Raw genomic sequence first — 19,872 nt, forward strand, 5'->3', positions numbered from 1 at the left:
TCGTGTATAATATAATTCTTATTGTATAGATATATGGTTTTATGTTGTAAATTTCAAGCTATTCAGGCTGCTACTATGTCTGCTATGTTGAAATCAATAAAGGATGATGATGATGATAATGATGAACCATCTTTTACTTTTCTGCTTAAGGTCTCAGAACACAGTATTTATCCGCGACCCCCGTCCCCAAAAGTAGTTCGGGTTAAAATAGTGCACCGCAGTACTTGCAAAGGCCGTAGTTATTCTTCCGTGTACAACAGCGAGGTGGAAACTGTGGTGAATGGTAGAGGAATATATCGTTGTTGATACGGTATAAGTTGGATTACGTTGCTCCTTCGGCCAGCGGGAATTTGCGCCTTGATACTGTTACCGGCACTTCCTGTTCGTCGCCTGCAGTTCCATGACCTACGCTGGGGGTCAAATCAAAGTGTCTTTTATGGAAAAACGAGCAGGCAAATCTATGCTCATTTTCAGATATGTTGTAGGTCGTACCCTCGACTTCAACATACTAAATTCTTGTAAATTGTATTTGCACCTTTCTATAGGTTTTGAGTCGTCGAACCACCTCACTTTGGGGTCCTTAACCATGTAAATCCCCATAGGCGAAAAACTGTGTTCTGAGACCTTAAGGTACATTTCCTCGAGCTCAGCATTTCAAACCTTGACTTTATTCTCTTTCTTCCAATTGATAAAACAATCAACAGGCAGTTCGGACTTCACCCCCGAAAGATTAGGAAAGTTTGCGTTCGCGCCATCCTGTTGTTTGATCTGCTTTTCAATCAAACAGTCCTGGATCCCGATAACAATTGGGCAACTATTTATCAGAGAGCGCGACAAGAGTACAACATACTAATCAATAATCTCAAGGTGACAGTAGATAGTTGCTGCCATCAAAATGGTTGCTTTATTTCAACAAATGCCACAGGACACTTGAAATGAGCAAACTAGTCTAGCTTGCTTAAATGTTGCCAGTTTTCACGAAAAAGAGACAAAAAGCACACCAGTAACGGCAGGCATTTCCATTTAAATGAGCGTCAAAGAAAGAACGCAGTCGTTGCAGATGTTGCCCCAACCGAAAAATACATCACAGTATCTTGACATTCTAAAACAGACAAGTTGAGACAACGTAGTTAAGTAAGATAAGCTTTAAACAGATGGGGGAAGAAAGATCCTCTTACCTTTATATGGAGTTATTGTACTCTCCTGTTTGAAACTCTAATTACGTACATAGTAAGGTGAAACATGAATGGAAAATAAAGAGCATAGTTGTACAAATATGTACCAAATTGTGTAACTTGTAATATTTTGTAAATACATATAAATTTGAAATATTTCTACAATGCTACACATGTTAACACTGAGATGGTATAAGATAATCATATCTTTCATCAGTCTGGGAACCATCCTCCGTAGTAACCACTGGCTCAATATTTTCTCTTGCTAATTTTGTTGCTCTTTGCATGACTAATAGCAATTGCGTGCCAACGTTATTTGTCAATACTGGTTATCTATTCATCTACCGCAACTAAACCAAAATATTCTTCCTATATTCAAATATTCTATTTTAATAGAAAATTATGAGGCCGGAAAACTATATTTTTGCCGTGCCCTTTCTCGTCTTATCTGTGCCATTCTAATCAATGGTTGATATTTGCTTTGGAAGTGTTCTTATCGCATATGCACACCCCCTGGCTTGTAACAAGGTACATATACTTCTCGGCTGATTGCCAATTGTTCTGACGAACACCTCAGCTCAAGGACGGAAAGTACCCGGATGTTGAGAAGAGGGTACTGGGAAGGAAAGAACCCGGATGCTGAAAAACTTCAACCCGAACAAGCTGTGTACAGGAGATCACTACGCAATTATCATAAGACATAGTATCTAAAAGATTTTGTGACGTGTAAAACTGTGTTTGCCATTTTAGATTTTGTGAGGAGATGGCAGTGAAAAAGATACGCGTTCGTAATTTTCTTGACAACAGACACAAAATGTGATTGGAAAACAACATTAATCTTGCAATGTATGGCTTGTTTATCAATGCTGACTGACGTCGCACGAGACGACAAGAAAACCTTGCACGGCGTGACGTCGACCTGTGCACGTAGCCAAAGTCAATCTATCACGACAAGTACTTATCTTCAGAAGATTAACCTATATGAGACGATATAATGGCGTGTTTGTCAGTCAACCATGGGGTGATCGTTAGCACACACACACTATCCGTATGGCCAATCTCATGCCTCGGAAATGTGTGGTTTCAAAGTTTCCCCTGTTATCTCTCTGAAAGTAAATAAGGCTCCGAGTTTTCGTGCTACCGGTGTGCATAAAAGGGGCCCCGGTGGTAACAGGTATCATTTCCTTCACAAGCTGACAGATCCCGTCGACAGAAACGAAGTATGTACGGACTTGTTTTTTTTTCAACAAATGTTTTAAGAACTATCGAAATCATATATCTAGGTAGTGATAGATAATGTCTTATACTTAAAGAAAGCTATATAATTTGTAAATAGTTGCACCAGGTTTGTTGATGACTTGGTATTAAGTTAAAGGTTCTTTTTACATAACCGATTGTCAACAATTGTAGTTGTTTTGCTATACCTAAATCATCTCATCAAGTCAAATCAGTTATTACGACCCAGACGTATAATATAGTAGGTAGCAGAATGAGTAACGTTGGAAGGCAATTGTTGTCAGTTTTGCACAGAATATATGATCCAGGCACAAACTACCAACTATTAGCTACAGATTTTCATCTATCGTACGAAGTAAGGCCACATGCACAGCAAGTAAACTTTATGGATGACATTAGCGCGCGCATCAATTTTTGCCTGATTTCAGAAAAAAAGGTTTTTTTCCTCTTCGGGGATGGTCAGATTGACCAAAATAGGCAAACGTGCAAACATGTTGTGTTGTAGCCTAATAATCATACTTGTAGAAGTGACGCGAGGGAGGTAGCCATGACTATAGTTGCAGAAACTTGTTGGATAGCTATAAAAGTGCCACTAATATGGAAGCCATGACTGTAGTTGCCAGCTTGGCAAGTAATACCGGTGTGCCACACTAGTATTACTTTTGCTGCACTAGTTCACTTCTGTAATGCAGGAATGAATGCCTTGTTAGTTTCGTCACTTCAAATCTTATTACAACGTTTAGAGTCCATTCCAAGACACCATGAGGGTTTTTAGGCGATATTTATAATTAGTCTGAATTATTTTGAATAAAAGAATATCTGAGCCACAATAATCAAACTATTTTCAAAAAATTGACTAAGAAAATACTCATTTATTTGAATTTCTTTGAACATTTTAGAAACATTCTGAAAGTAACTGTACAAAAATATCTTTATTTAGAATAATTGTGAAACCTCTCTGTGATTATTTCACATTTACAAATATTTACAAAAAATGGTAAACCTGGCCAAATGGTAAAATTAGTTTATTGCCCCCATAAAAGTAAGCCCTCTTGTTGCATCTGTATATTTTTAGATTTCACTGCTGGGTACTGGTGGATCCTTTGTGGTGGGCCATTGTTGCATGGCACCCAGCCATACTTTGCAAGGATGTGTGAATTGCTATGTTCCCAGCCCACCGAACCATTTACAAAAAATGGTAGAAAATGGTAAATAATGGTAGAATGCTGTTATCATTATTTAGACACCATTAGAAGTATCCAATTCCACACCATGAATATTTCCAAAGTTTTACAGGACCAGGGAAATATTTATAAAGTTGAAACAGTGTTGAACATATTTCTGAAGTATCAAATGTCCTAGACATATAATTACAAAACTTTAAAATCAATTCTAAACAATGGCAACAAACATCCGCATGGTGTTTTGGAATGGACTCTATTGTGTCTATTTTGAAAATTTAGCCTTTTTTTACCCATCGTGGTTTTTTTCGCTCTATCTCATTATTTTTGCATAGGATGTCATCCATAAAACTTGCTTGCTGTGGCCTAAGAAGAAAACATTCATTGGTATGATATCTATCTGTTGACATCAATATCATATTTATCATCATTTAAGGGGAAAGAGAATGTATTGTTGACAGTTGCGATTTAGCCAAAATGGTTGCACCACACTTTGTTTTTTCAACAAACAACACGTGTTGAACCGACGACATTCCTTGTGCAATTCTATATCAAGAAAGAAAAACAAAACGTAGCCGAGTTGCCATGGGGGCTCTATGAACGTTATAATTGTTTCTCTCTCTAGAAAAAGATGATAATTTGTTCTGATTCTTACACTGAAAGAGGAGAGGATGGCAATGTAAACGTTAACGTTCACTGATATCTCCTTGTATAATTATTTCCATCTTCCGAGTTAATTGCCCTGTAGTGATCTAATGACCCTCTTTTGACCAATCCCTTTAAAGAAAAAAAAAGATAAGATACGTACATATGTGTCAATATTTGGAAAAGGCAGTCTGTCTGCTGCATAAAATATCTGTAAAAAGTATCCATGATTTTGAGAATCTTACAGTAAGTACATTTGTGTTAACAACTGGTTAAAATGTGTGTCGCTTCCCATCTCAAGTAGGTAATGACATGACACATTAGTACATAAGAGCTTACTTTGAGAGCTTAGAAGACATAAAGATGTAGCCGTTGTACGATTGCAACATTCCCGTATTAAGCTTTCTTGATTGTTTTGAGTAAGGCGTGATCATCATGTAGACATGAACACGTTCAACGCAAGGATAGAATTAAAACGATTCATTTTCAGGCGAATTTAGAATGTGTTGACGTTACAGCTATGTAATTACATAGTAACACATTTTGCAATGTTTGGTATTTGGGCACACTCTTTTGCCTCAAATTGTTTAGTGCAGTAAAACATTCACATCAATGTCTGTCTGTGTCTTGTAACCTTCTACTGTGTTTGCTGAACATAATTCTATGTCACGAGGCAAGCGGCATGGTTCCAGAGCAAAGGTTTGCGTGTGAAGTAGCAGACGTTTCGAAAACAAAGTTCGGAAACAACGCCCCCTTTTGGCGCATGCGTCCAAGCGACGTGTCATGATAGTCACAAATATCCGGAATATGAAGGCCAGGGTCTTTTTTGGGCATCCTAACACCTTTTATTAGTGTTGCATCAGAACGACTGTTTCCCATATCTTTCGCAGGTACTAAATCGCTACTTCACGCAGGAATGCATGACTATGTCTGACCCGATGCCCTGCGTTTATTGATATATCTTTAGGTAAACAAGTTTTTATTGAAACTAAGTTGAAGATGGTCAATGGTCACCTTACAAAGGTGAAGGTAGCATTTAATTCAACGACGACTGTGCCGGGCGTCCTTGCACTTTGGTCCCCAATAAAGGAACTCGCGTGCGTTACAACAACAGACAGAAAGTTTTCAAGGACAAATAGTATACGTCACTAGTAAGTGACGTCAGGAATGAACCAATAGGGTTGACGATAGAAAATGTTTAACAAAGGTATACAATATAGAATAACTAGAACATGAAAACAAACTTGAACAAAGTATTATAGTAAAACAGGAATGATTAAAACTACAGGAAGAAATGAATTCTAGAAGAAAACATGTGACAGAAGACAATACTCCAGAAATACAGTTATTCAATCTTTTAAAAGTTTTAAACATTACCATTTCAACAAACCGGATGCCAGTGATAGTCCCGGCGTACGATGTTTTTCCAAAGTTAATGTACATACATACGAGCAAATACAGGAAACCTTGCATCTAATGCGCAAACTTCCTGTGGAACACAAACATCCGAAGATAATTTGACAGCCATCCGTTTGCAAAGTGGACTACTGTTAAAATTAAGTTCTGTCATTCAGCAATTAGAGCTCAACTCATTGTTGTGAATACAAAATCTTCCGATTCTGGAAAATCTCCAGACAGACAAAGCAAAGAAACGGACCATTGTAACTCGCCTAACTGGATAGTGCTCCCTTCCCATGCAGACCAAGTACGGGTTCCAATGTAATTATAACTAGTCATTGAAAGTTAATGGCTGGCCCAAAGCAGGTATTTGGATTAAAAAAAATAGTACCTTAAGAAACAGAATAGTTGTTTCTGGAGTTGTGTTTTCCCCCTTTTACACTCAAAATACTCCCGCGCATATTAGCAATGTCATTTTGGTCATTATCTCGCTAATCTATATAGACATCACATACAAAACCGAGGGGTAATGTCCACTTTACACCTCATGGCATGACGCGATGTATCAGTTCCAACTTGTCAGGATCAGAACAATCCTACATTGTCCTTTTTTCGCAACGCCTCCATAATGCCTGAGGTAATAATAGGGATGGAGGATAGTTTTTGCAAAAAGAAAAACCGATTTTGTTGGAAATAAACTTTATTGTAATCGTTCTGAATCAATATGGGGTGGTCACTGTGCCATTAAAAAGCGAAAAATATGTCTAAAATTAGCTGCAAACTATATCTTCGTGTGGTCTAACAGGTCACAACGCATGAACGTATTTACATATCCGTGTTGCCCTTTTCTCCAGACTCATGGTCAGTCACTGATGAAAACTAGTGGATGCTATCTGACTTCAAGGAGAAGTTTCTCCAGTTCCTTGTATTATTTTGAATCATGCATGTGTGGCATGTCTGTTGTTTCAGAACCAAACAATCACGTTACTATGGCAACCGCCTGCAGACATATTTCAGAACAAAATCAAAACTGGCTGGGGAAGGTGCTCGGCAGAGTCAAGAGCCCAAGGTTAGCAAGGTTAGAATATTTTCATGTTATTGGTGCTCTCATAGATCATCCGCAAATCATTGGACAAAGCATTGGCCAAAGTGATATATGTTGCTTTGGTCAATAACAGGTAATTAATGTGAAAAGCGAGAGAGAGTGAGAGAGTGAGAGAGAGAGAGAGAGAGAAAGAGAGAGAGAGAGAGAGAGAGAGAGAGAGAGAGAGAGAGAGAGAGAGAGAGAGATTCATTCAGTGTCCTAGTAACATGTGGAGAACGTTTGCAAAATGTGCTTGATTTTTTTGTATTTATAGCAATAGTGTTTTCTTTCTTTTGGGGCTGAGTCATCCTCCAAGTGTCCAAAATCAATCAAAGGCTTGTCGAAAGCGTGTGTATGCGTGTGTATGTATGTTTGTGTGTGCTTGTGTGTGTGTGTGTGTGTGTGTGTGTGTGTGTTTGCATAACTCGAGAGGCTTTGGATAGATTCTGATGATATTTGATTGGTGTGTAGGGGTCGGGGATACAAATATCAAGTTTGATCATGTCCCCCAGCGGCTTTCTATGGTATTGCAGTGGAACTGCCGTTTTGATATCTCGTATTCTGGACATGCTGTATAGTGTTAGATAGCCCTTGCCATAAGATTGAACCAATGTGCGACTTTTTTTAACTGCAAGGTAAATTTTGTTTCTACCTTTGATGAGAATAACTCCAGAACGTGATACCGGTTCGTCATGTTTTGGGGCATGTTTTATTACTGCAGCATGCTGCATGATGAGTTCACCGTCGTGGCAGGAGGCATCACCCTCATCATGCTCGCCAGGTACCTCCTCCTCGTCGGACCAATGGGAACCCTGCTGATGACGACGTCACTCCTCCTGTCCGTCCAATGGCTGCTCCGCCCGCGGAACTTCCCGCCGGGACCCTGGGGACTACCCGTGCTGGGCAACCTGCACCAGATCGCTGTTGACCCCATGAAGAGTTTGACAGAATTCGGAAAGAAGTATGGAGACGTATACTCTATCAGGGTAAGCATTCTGCAGGCTGATCAGAACGCAACATGACCATGGTTTGACATGGTTTTGAAAAATGCAAGGAAGGAAAACTTTTGCTTAAGATTCATGTTCTTTCATTCATGAGGTCAGATTTTTGATAGATTTAGTGGAATGTTAAGGGATTGGGTAAGCATTTTCGACTTGCTGGATTTGTATCTTCAGGTTTGGTATTCAATGTTTTATTGCAGTTATTTCAAAACAATGAAGATATGGAGAAATATACCCTGAAGTACTTGTTGCTATTGCGGCATGTCGGCAACATGTGATGCCGAAGGGATGAGTGAATGCGTTAGAGAGTAATTTAGAGGGTGATTGAGTGAAGAAATGAGTGATCGACAGTGTGTTTGAAAACAGGTGGTAATTTCATATGCTATTCTACATTCATTTTTTTGTGTGTGCCATAGATTGGAATGGACAATGTCGTGATCCTTTGTGGCTGGGACGCCTTCAAAGAAGCCATCGTAAACAAGGCTGACGAGTTCCGCATGCGGCCCTCCCACCTCTACATCTACAAAGAATATGCAGACTCTAAGGGTACGTGTCTATTAACTATGTACTATGTACCCTTTATGACCACACATGTCTGGACTTTAGGGATGCCCGTTTAGAGCTTGTTTTATATGACATTATTTTGTAGCTGGTGTGTTTAAAATAATTTAGTCCTATTTTCCAGGCATTGGATTTGTCAACGATGCCACAACTCACAGGCTGAACAGAAAGTTCGTTCTCAAGACTCTGAAAGAATTCGGTCTCGGTAAACAAACCCTAGAAGAAGACATCGCCCAAGAGGCCCGCTATCTGTGTCACCAGATCTACAAGCATGACGGCAAACCGATTGGCAAGATGGGAAGCATGCTGACCAGGTCGTCCGCCGGCATCATCCTGCGCCTCGTGTTCGGTAAGCATTACGAGTGGGAGGACCCGGAGTTCAAACTCTTCGTGGGGAACATCACGCGCGGGTTCGAGCTGATGACGATGTACGGCGCCATCTTTAACGTGTACCCATGGCTGAGGTACATCCCTTACGTCAAATCCTTGGGACAGGCCGTCATGGACAACATGTCAGACTTTAAGAAACTCATCCTCGACAAGATTGAGCAGCACAGGAGCAGCCGAGTTCCAGGGAAACCGAGGTTCGTTTGAACATTAGTGTTTTACAAAGGCTACGATTCAATTATTATCATACTGAGGTAAAAGATGAGAAAGCTCAAGCCATGCGTTGGACAATATTAGATGTATCGTATGAGTGTTATAAATTACCCGAGCAGCCTTGGTAACGTCTGCTCCACCCATTGATGAGGTTTGTCAAGCTTGCTTTTGCTTGATGTTACTGGCTTGGGGAGAACTTCGGAGATGTTGCTATAATCAGAGTTAGTTCAGTACCCAGGAGTGGTCCAGGTGGCCTTGTACTGAGCAAACGTATTTGTTTGCGATGATGTTTTGTTCAGCTAAGGAGCGTTTACGCGTGTTATTGCCGTGCCTGTCACCATGTTGGTGTCTCCCTTTGCACCAGGGCCTCCAACTGTCCACTATTGAACGTCTTCCTCTCGAATGATACCAGTAGAACAGAAAATTTATAACGTTATAACGTTATAAATAAAGAACAGAAAATTTTATGTACGTTCGATCCATTGAAATGCAAATAAAGACACCAACTATGGATATGGCGGTCAGTACCTGCCTGTTTCATTGAGTGACCTTTTCTCTGAATCCCTCCTTACAGAGACCTTGTCGACGCCTTCTTCGACGAGCTGGAAGACAACAGTGGAGTGAACGACTTTTCCCATCTACTCCCGATGGTGGCCGATCTTCTGACAGCCGGGATGGAGACAACCGCCACTACTCTGCACTGGACTGCTCTCTACATGGCGCTGTACCCTGACGTACAACGGAAGGTCCAGGACGAACTGGAGGCGGCTGTAGGGAAAGGCAAAGCCCCCACCTTAGCCGACGTCTCGAAGCTTCCCTTCACGGAGGCGACGATCAAGGAGATTCAGCGCATCTGCAACGTCGCGCCCCTAGCGGTTCCCAGGATGACCACAACTGATGTTGAGCTGAGAGGCTATCACATCCCCAAAGGCACCCAGGTTTGTTGTTTTACGGCTATTCAATCTTCACAAATCTCCACGTCGCCGTTGTGTTTTAAAAAAAAATCCCCTTTGTTAAACACACTTGTTAAACATCCATCTGTACACAGGAAATACTGATATGACGACTGACATCTATACGTTTCCATGTTCCATTAGGTGTGCATGAACCTGTACACCGTTCACATGGACCCGAAGTATTTCTCGGAACCGGAAGTCTTCAATCCCAACAGGTTCCTAGGGGATGATGGGAAGGTACAGAAGATGGAGGCATTTGCTCCCTTTTCTGCAGGTATGTTTCGTCTGTTGTCTTTTCTGTTTTGGGGATGTATTTGCCTTTATAGTAGCCGGAATCTAGCAGGTGGCATGACGTAACAATCCAACATGGTGGCGACCGGGGACAGCAGCAAAACCAATACACTGGATTTAGTTATTATATTTGAAATAGTTTCTTATTTGTCACGATGCTTTCGCAGGTCGCCGGGTTTGTATCGGAGAGCAGATGGCCAGGAACGAGCTGCTGATCTTCTTCACCACCATGATGACGCACTTCACCTTCAAGCTGCCAGAGGGCGCCCCTACTCCGGACTTAAGCAAGGGGAAGCTCGGGATCACCCTGAGCCCACCAGACTTCGAAGTTCTCGCCGTCAGGAGGACGAGTGGAGACATCATAGAAAACATCTAAAGGATATTTCTATAAGAATCCAAAAGTGAATTGTCTAACAAGATTTAATGTCAGTATTAACTATGACATACTTAGCTTTGTGAGGTGCAATATACCAGCCAGGCCTCCAGATAAATGTTTCCTCTGTGTACATGAAAGACCTTTATCAGCGGGTTACATATATCATTAGCTTAAACATATCATATAAAGAGACTGCAAATTTGAAACCGTCGGCCATGATATCAGCCAGGCCTCCAGATAAATGTTTCCTCTGTGTACATGAAAGACCTTTATCAGCGGGGTACCTATATCATTAGCTTAAACATATCATATAAAGAGACTGCAAATTTGAAACCGTCGGCCATGATATCCCTGAATATCATGTTATTTTAAACAATTGATATAGGTTACCCTGCGGATAAAGGTGAATAACGCTAATTCGCACTGAACACAAACGAGTGCACTGTCCACAGAAAATATATTGTTGACTTTTACTTCGCAGTGCACACGTCATTGCAAAAATAGATATAAAACTGAACATTTCAAGATTCACAATATTATCAACCTATATAGCTATAACAAGGGGCTTCGCACAGAATTTTCTGTCATGATATTCATGACATTTTCAGAGTGATATCATACAGCTTTTCTTTTTTAGCTCAGTATTACTCAAGAACTTGAAAACTGTCTACCATTCACATAGTTTGTTTTATAGTTGATTGTGCAGAAATTAGCAAACTGCATGTACCTGCGCTAACATTTAACATATTAACTCAACTGAAAACAACAATAACAACTTTTCATGTTTTTATTGCTTCCATCGAAAAGTACAATATATGGTTAAAAACCCATCCAGATCTACTCTACAATGTCGCCTGTGACTATTGGTACCATAAAATACACATTTATCCGTGATTCGGACCGCCGTGTTAACAAACTCATTCGAAAGATGCTGATAACGTATTATGTAGGTTGTAACAAAATCCAGGTCTGCTTCAATGTTTAGTTGTGCTGTTTATGATGCATTATCTTAAGATGTCAAAAATGTACAAAAAGCTGCCCTGTGTAGGCCCTGGGAACAAACTAGATTCTAGCTAGGGTAAGTAATCTTGGATCCCGCAGAACAAACTAAAAATAATCGTAAGTTGGTTTCAGCTGCAGATCTTGTATATATTCTGAGTATCTTAATAATGGATGTAAATAATTGAATGATAGAACAGAATGTCAGGTAAACAGCTACAATTTGTAGCTATTTTATGTTGCTTTAACCTGTATGATGTTTATATTGTAAGATATGATTATAACATATGTTGCAACACATTGATGCAAGAAGATCCTAATTGTAAAAGAGAAACAATATGTATTCATAATTCATTCTACAAAGAAAATGATATATGAAAACTTGTATATTGAAATACAGAGAATTTTATCATTAAAATTTTCAAAGCTCCTTAAAACGTTTGTATTTACATATTTATTTATCATGTTAAACCGTAGTGGTTTGTTGAAGTGCGACGCGTATTTCAGAAGGTTCTTGTTCCATGTTTCGAACTAGCTCCTCGGGTTGCCTTGGTCGGGGCATGGCGTAAACCAGCCGTTCCCAAAACCGTTCGTCCCCCCACCTTAGATACGTGTGCGTCTTTATGTAGTGTTTGATTTCTGGAGGGGCGTCGTCAACAGATATTTCCTCCAGGAGAATCATGATCAAACGATTGGCGCAATCCCGTAAAACCTGCGCATGCGCAGCTTGAAATTCCAGCTGGCACCAATCGCTGTCTAGGAAGTTTCTAGAGACAACCACGATGGTTCGTCTACTCTCCTCAACCGCGGTCAAAATGTTCTCAGCAATAGGAACACCCGGAATGAAGTCACGGTGGTGAAGACAGACTCGGAAAGGAGGATCTCTACTTTCAAGGCCTGGTAACATGTGCTGAAGGATAAAGTCTAGGTCATGTTGACTGTAGGACAAGAAGGCATCGTAAGGTTTGTCCGTGTTTTCCCGCTCTTCTTTGAATCGCCATCCGTACCGTGCATAGAGGTAAACTTGTAGGTCTTCCTTCCTCTTATGCAGCACTATCCCAACTAATATCAGTAAAGACAGGAGAACAACGACAATAGAGAAACCAATGGTAATCCTGCTCTTTCTCTCTGCGTTTGCAAGATCACAATGAAGGATATCTGACGAAAGAGATCCGACATTTTCTTGAACTTGGTTTTGTTCATGTGTACATGTGACATTTCCCTCACTCAGAATCGATTTTGTGTTCAGCATCCAGTATTTGAGCCACAGAATATCACAATCACATACGAAGAAGTTTCCCCATAAGGACAAGTGTTGCAAATTTGTTAAATCAGAGAACAAATCATTTGACAGAGCTTTCAATAGGTTGTGTCCTAAATGCAATACTTGTAATAATGGTAAATGCCGAAAGGCGTCCTTTTGAACAGCTCTAACCCCGGATCTGTTCAGGTACAGCTCTCGCAAGTTTTCTAAATACATAAACTGATGTCCTGTGATTTCCTCCAAGTTATTTCCGTCCAAATAGAGAATTTCCAACAATGGAATGTGGCTAAACGATATCGAATCAATTTTTGTGATGTTATTTTTGCTAAGATACAACTCTCTGGTTATCGGAGCTTCCATAAAGGCAGTTTTCTCAATTCTCATAATGCTGTTCCGTCCGAAATGAAGGATTGTTGCTGAACTTGGAATCCCGTTAGGAACCACAGATAAATTCCTTTCTGAACAGTCAAAAAGTTCATTCCAAGGGGAAAGAGTAGAATTTTGTTCACCTTGAACCATGCAACCGCAAGTAGAAGGACAGTCCCACTTCTGACACCATGTTTGAGATGGGCTGAGATCTTCGAGCTTTATTCCACACAAGTTTTCAGGTGCCTGGCACGTCATCTCTTTAAAGTCTGTATTTGTGTACAAAGCTCCATTTTGGGCAGTTCCAATGTTCTGCAAGAGCTCATATATCCCGCAATCACATATGACTGGGTTATGACGCATTAGAACCGTCAACCTGTGATGCAGGCCAATTTTGGCGTATCTATAGCGATCATTATTGTCTATGACAAGCCTGGGCAAACTGAAAAAGCTGAATCTATCAAGTCGAAATGGAATAGATAGCAGTCTGTTCCAGCGCAAATCTAGTGTGAGTATGAGTTGCTTTGATGACTGACTCTCACTTATATCAAAGTACGAGTTGGTGGCATAAACTGTCGTCAGTGAGTTGTGTGACAGATTCAGAGTGACCGTTCTCTCAGCTACTGCGAGTGATGGCAGAATGGATGCATCTAGAGTTGATACGTTGTTGAATGAAATGTCGATATCTTCACAATATTTAGACAATAAGCCCGAAAGAAACCCCTCGACTGACGTCAGAGAATTATGATGAAGTGTTAACGATTCTAATCTAACAAGAGGCTTAAAGGCGTCCATGGAAATATCAGTGAGATGGTTGTAGCCAAGCTTTAAAGATGTCAAAAGGTGTGAACCAAGAAATACTTCGTCTGATAGTGACTCTAAGTAGTTCCCTTCAAGATTCAGTGAACGTAATGCTGGCAAACTGTTGAAGGGTGAAATTCCTATGTGTGACAAGTTATTGTAGCTCAGGTCCAACGATATTAGCGACTGCAACCCTTCAAACCCGTCCTCTTCGATTGCTGATAGAAGTCCCACGGATAGATCCAATTGTTCAAGGCTACCAAGATGCAGAAACGTTCCGTTTTGTATCGTCAGAATACTATGGTGATGCAAATCAAGTATTCTGAGATTCGACAGCCCATCAAACGAACATGGATATATAAACTGAAGGGATCCTCTAGTAGGATACTTCAGACCTGCGGGTCCGGGTAATGTTACATTTCTGACTGGACCCATTAAGGATAGAACTAGTGTGCCTAGCCCTGGTAAGGCTTCGAAGGGGGAACCATCCAAAGTATCCAGGAAGTTAGCTCTGATATACAGATTTTGGAGATTTGGCATATTTGCAAATGAGTCAGACATGTTGTTTATTCGATTGACCGACATGTCAAGCGATCTAAGCTTTGGCATGTTGTTGAAAAACTCCGGCATTAATTCGGGTATGTCGTTAAAAGAAAGGTCCAATTCTTCTAAGTTCATAAGGGGAGCTTGCCCATTCGTTTGGTGATAGATGGCCTCTGGAAATGTATCCAGGTATAGCCAATGCAGTGACAGTTTCTTTAACTGTGGTACGGACGAAAAAAGATCCTGGTCCAACCTTACTGGATCTAGAGGTTCATTTATACGAGAGAATTCAGTGTGTTGATCATAGCCATCGGTGAAAAGCGAAATGCTGTTTCCTATATCTAGAAACTCAACATCTGCCAATCCGGCCAACACTTCCTTTGTTATTTCCGCTTCAAAACAATCCAATATACGCAGTGTCTTTATGAACGACGGTAGCTTGTCAAAAACAGTAAAATGGTAGCTGCTGATTTTGTATCTACAATCTACGAGCAGCTGAGTGACCGTTGTATCGAAAAAGTCAACATTAACAATGGATAAGGCAGATATTTGTGAGCACATACAGGTGTATGTTGAAATAGAAGTTTGAAGTGCACACACGTAAAGCTGACCGCGACCGACGAGTATGTCGCCATTGTTGCTGAGGGTAGGCCGCCTGTTCGATGCTGTAGTCATGGTAACGTTTCGGTTGCCATGGCAGACGGCACCGATTAACATGAAGAACAGAAGACCCTTCATGTTTCGGATGAAACCTTCCTATGGTACAGATGTGATGCCGCTGTTCTGGTACACTCCAGTGATGCATCCAATTCTATGGAAAATGGACAAAGAAGAGTGTCACTACCTCTGGAATCATAAATTTAGAACATGAAAACACTCAAATGGTGTCAACTGTCCATCAAACGCATTTCCAACAAATTCAAAAGCCCTAGGATGAAGATGTCATTACAAATTCGAAAGGTAAAGCCGGTCATACCAAAGCCACCCCCAAAATGCTAAGACTTCAGCAAAAATCTCCCAACCAAAGGCCTTTCAATGGTTTAGCTATCTGTTTACTTTTTTTGTTGTTTCTAATTCAAAGAAAACAATATCGATAACAACACGCATGACAGGTATATATTTAACTTAATTTTGGTCTCGCCAGTCTAGAAAATTAATGTCTATTGTACAAGGGGTGCAGTGCCGGGCAACTAAATTCATTTTAGCGCCTCAGTCTACCCACCTACCTACTGCAAGGAACGACTTACAGCGTTATGACCATGGTTTTCTACTCCGGTCCAAACGCAACAACATGACGTACTTTAGACAACAACGACGTAGTTTGACAATGTACTTTGGCGAACTACGGCGTAATTCACACAACTGGCTCCAATACGACTTAAGAATGTCGTAGCTGCCTGAAGTACGGTCTGACTCAACAACTGCTTAGTAATAATCCTAGCCTGACTAGATCGCTCCTAGCCCGACAGTTACGGTCCCCTCATTTACCCCAGCCAGTGAGAGTTTGTGTAAACACAGACTAATACTAACCCAACTTCTGTACTTTCAGCCATACTGCGATGCTGGACTACAGCGTCTTAAGATTACCCCACCATTTTACATCACCTTGACACATAACGTTACATGTATTCTCCCCCAAATACACTACACCGAGAACATTCCAGTGCCTCGCGATTTTGAAAACCAGAAGAATTGCCTTAGGGTGGGGTTTTGGTCGTTTTGTAATCCTCGGAGGAGAGATCAGTACATGTTTTAACATGATAGCTACTTATATCTTATATGTGTGCTAACTATGTTCACACCGACGTTAGGCATCCTTCATTCCTTCACCTGGAATCTGTACAGTACATATGGTCCCACCTGTGACATAAAACTGGTGACAGCGTTAGAGAGCTTGCAGCGCTGACCTGCCCGGGTCACACGTGATCTGTTAATGCTGTCTCACCGGTTAACCTGTCAGACGTGGTCTGTAGATGCTATCTAACCTTTCACCTGCCCTCACTAACTGACTTTAGGCAAAATGTCCAAGGTCAGTGGAAAACGTAGGTACTCATTGTGGAAGTCAGGATCTAACTTGCATAATGTATCATTTTCCATGAAAGGGCTCTCATACATATGACTATCATGTGACATTTGAAGCTGAGGGGGGGGGGGGGGTCGTTAGATATTATCTATATGTGTATTTGTATTCAAACACATGAATGATTTGTACAATTGACGAGGACATACTATACATATGTACATATACTGGTACATGGCGGGAATTAGATACTTGTGGCATTTAAAAAGGGTAAACTTATTAGGTTGTTGTGTAGCACCTCGTAGTTTTGTTGTGTAGCACCTCGTAGTTAGGCTAAAGAGCGTCATAGTTCAGCCAGACCGTACTTCACGTACTTCAAGTACGAGTTTAATGAATGGAGTAGAAAACCATACAAATACCATGCTCTTTTCCTTACTTTACCCAGCGACAGCATATTAGCTTGAAGTACATTTTCTTAAAAGACAGCATCTCTGTGAATGACCCTTCTTTGTGCCATCACAACGTCAGGTTACTATTGTCGTTCATCCAACATAAACATAAGTGCAGCGACTGGAATTGATACTCGTAATCTGGTCCCGTCCATCACGTACCCCCATCTTGTCACGTACGCACAGTTTCCACCCAAGTGAATTACTTTGGTAACAGAATTTTCTATCATCTGATCGAAACGCGTTGCTTCTATTTGAAAACGATAATGAGAGGTAATTAGGATTCCTTTAGAAAAAGTCTTTGCCTTTCACGTATCGTACATACATGTATGGCTCGTGGTACTGTATATAGACTCAGCAGCCATAAATAGTCATGTACTCTACAGTCTACACTACATGTATGAGAATCTACTTTAAGTAACTTTCTAGATATAGTGAGACAAAACCCTGTTCAGATTGACGGAACACAGCTTCCTGAAATATCTAGAATTTGTAAAGTAAATATCTCCCTACCCGTGTGATGAGGGAACGGCGATGTTAGAAAGCTTGCAGCCCGGATCCGTCGCGGAAGTATTTCTGCATGAAATGACGCCCAACCGATTTGTGCAAGTCACGCAGGTGGGTTAGCGCGGAGTGTTTACTGTAGATCTTGAAATGTTCGCGTTACTTTTACTTCTGCGATTTTCGCATTGGCTTCTCCTCCTGGGAATCGTGAACATGTGTTTTAAAAACACTCGAATGATGTCAACTGTCCATCAACGCATTTCCAACAAATTTGAAAGCCCTCAGATGAAGGGGTCAATAAGAATTCGAATGGTTAAGTTGGTTTTTCCATAGCCACCCTCCAAAAATTGCTAAGGCAAAAATCTCCGAACTAACTTCCCCACCCAGCGCCCCCACCCAGGCACTGATCGGGTAGTACAGGGATTTCTACAGCAAAATGTGTACTAGCCTCAGGTCAACAATGTATATAGACACGTGTACAGTGGTACATAAATGACCTTTCAGACAGCATAACTGTAAGTATAAAAGTAGCCTTAAGTAGCTATCGTAAGTAGCTTTGGCAGGTTTAATTGTGCAACCAAGTTTAGAAAATCTTCTTTAAACAGCATTACAGCACAACATGCATTTTTGTAATGTGACTTGATATACCGCTGACGAGCGCACTACAAACTGTTTACAGAGACAGAATGTGACCTGGCTCGGATGTTTGTTTACTAAATAAAAGAAGACATTTCTTTTCTCTACTGTCACCCCAGCAAGGTCGACAACGTGCTATGCATTTAAATCAAAACTTGATAACGAGACAAAGAAGGCACTAGAGTGGAAGAAATGCACCTATAGTATCACGTAGGCCACTAATGGTAGCTATTTTGTAATGCGTGAAAAGTACGTCTTCTAGCACAAACAGTACCTCAAGCTATAACTTGATTTAACAAACAGCGCACTTCACAAGTTACTTCAATGTTACTATTGTACAGTATAAGTGTCGAAGGAGTCGTCGATCTAGCCTCCTACACCGGCCTCTCTGGGCATTGGCGTATGTTTAAAAACTTCGTACTCATAATGCAACACCTGGAAAGCTTCATATGTGAAAACTGAGATGTTAAACATACCAGACAACAGCTTCCTTTCTCAGAGTCCCGCTCTGACTTTGTCTCCGTTTAGCCACCAACATCTGATGACGTCATGTCCTTGCCTGTCGCATCCATATTTCACAGTTCTGCCAAATGCACGGTAAAGTTATAATAACGTTATCATGTTCGTGATGTAGAAATCACAGTAACTAAGGGCGTGGTCACGTACGTCGTACGATCACCGTACGATCTCTAACTTTGGGTATTTTGAGGACAGGCATGTACTTGTCATGCTAAGTTCAGCTGTCTTGAACACTAAAGGTTGTCTTAGATCCTTGTCGATGGTTGGTTCCGTCACAGCCTGCTTGAAAATCCTATGGCACCAAAAATTGTATACGTATGATTATCGCAAGGCCTATGTGATAGTGCCCTATTAAGGCCCCGATCACGTACGTCCGTTCGTACATTGTACGATTTACGGCGATAAGGATTTTAGCACTCTAAATCAAAGTCTCTTTGCGTGCTCTTGTCCAAAACACCAAGAAGAAAACAACATACAGTTGACGGACTTACGTTTACTTCCACGGTCTCAGAGCGCTCAGCGAAAGAACGTGTCTCCGTTGTGGCAATGTTGCTGTGAAAGCTTGTTAGATTCCAACCTTTGGACACAAACATGGAGTCAGTGCGTCCAGCCATTTTATTTGGTGCAAAGGGACAGCATTTGTTCGGCTAAACCTTATCAAGACGTTGGCAGCTTTGAAACCATTATATAAAAGAGTACACATCTTGTAACCTTTGAACAAGAGAGATTACATGTAGGTACAATCTATCAAATATGTTTTCGCTGACATCGACATAATTGACAAGCGCAGACGTACAGTTGTCATACAGCATCCTCTGAGAACCGTTGAACTGATGCGAGCATGCGAATGAAAGAATTGCCAAAACGTGGTTTTCATTATGGAATCTGAGTCGTCAGAATACGGTTGAACAAATGACAAACACACAGATTATGGTATACCGAACAATAGATGTTTAAGCTTTGTTCTTTCACGTCTACTATTAACTAGGTGTGTACTGGAAATAGTTCACAAATTAGTGATCGGTGCCGTTCAGAGACACGCACAAGTTTGAGGTCATTATTTACTTTGTCTCAGCCCAAAATATAGCACAGGCTGCAGCACTAAGCTGTTAACGTTGGTCATTTTGACGCTTACTTCTTTGAGAGGGCCCGAGAGTTAGCAGGTGAGCTATTCGACTTGACTAACATTTTCTTACGATAGACTTAAATTTTCAGGTGTTTCATTTCTATGTATGCGGTCTTGTGGTGGGACATATGTGACTTTCCT

At 40.9% G+C, this 19,872-nt stretch overlaps 2 protein-coding genes across 4 annotated transcripts; one reads left to right on the forward strand and one right to left on the reverse strand.

The window, feature by feature from the left end:
- The first annotated feature begins 2,189 nt into the window (after positions 1–2,189).
- On the forward strand, positions 2,190–11,940 carry LOC118412008 (cytochrome P450 2J6-like). Of its 2 annotated transcripts, none has more exons than XM_035814585.1 (8): positions 2,190–2,395; positions 6,605–6,704; positions 7,441–7,705; positions 8,137–8,266; positions 8,406–8,865; positions 9,456–9,819; positions 9,979–10,111; positions 10,296–11,940. In XM_035814585.1, exons 2-8 carry the CDS (start codon positions 6,625–6,627, stop codon positions 10,502–10,504), a joined length of 1,641 nt encoding a protein of 546 aa, XP_035670478.1. In that variant the 5' UTR covers positions 2,190–2,395; positions 6,605–6,624; the 3' UTR covers positions 10,505–11,940. The 2 variants fall into 2 exon arrangements, with proteins under 2 accessions (XP_035670478.1, XP_035670477.1); XM_035814584.1 differs by having other exon boundaries at positions 2,195–2,395; positions 6,605–6,713.
- Positions 11,274–17,591, reverse strand: LOC118412007 (toll-like receptor Tollo). 2 transcript variants are annotated; one of them, XM_035814583.1, is made up of 2 exons: positions 17,460–17,591; positions 11,274–15,288 (listed from the first exon to the last, which is right to left on the reverse strand). In XM_035814583.1, the coding sequence occupies exon 2, from the start codon at positions 15,213–15,215 to the stop codon at positions 11,970–11,972; it is 3,246 nt and encodes a 1,081-aa protein (XP_035670476.1). In that variant the 5' UTR covers positions 15,216–15,288; positions 17,460–17,591; the 3' UTR covers positions 11,274–11,969. The 2 variants fall into 2 exon arrangements, with proteins under 2 accessions (XP_035670476.1, XP_035670475.1); XM_035814582.1 differs by lacking the exon at positions 17,460–17,591 and adding an exon at positions 16,338–16,399.
- Positions 17,592–19,872: the final 2,281 nt, after the last annotated feature.

The sequence above is a fragment of the Branchiostoma floridae genome, chromosome 3, assembly GCF_000003815.2.
Source record: "Branchiostoma floridae strain S238N-H82 chromosome 3, Bfl_VNyyK, whole genome shotgun sequence".
Taxonomy (NCBI): Eukaryota; Metazoa; Chordata; class Leptocardii; order Amphioxiformes; family Branchiostomatidae; genus Branchiostoma; species Branchiostoma floridae.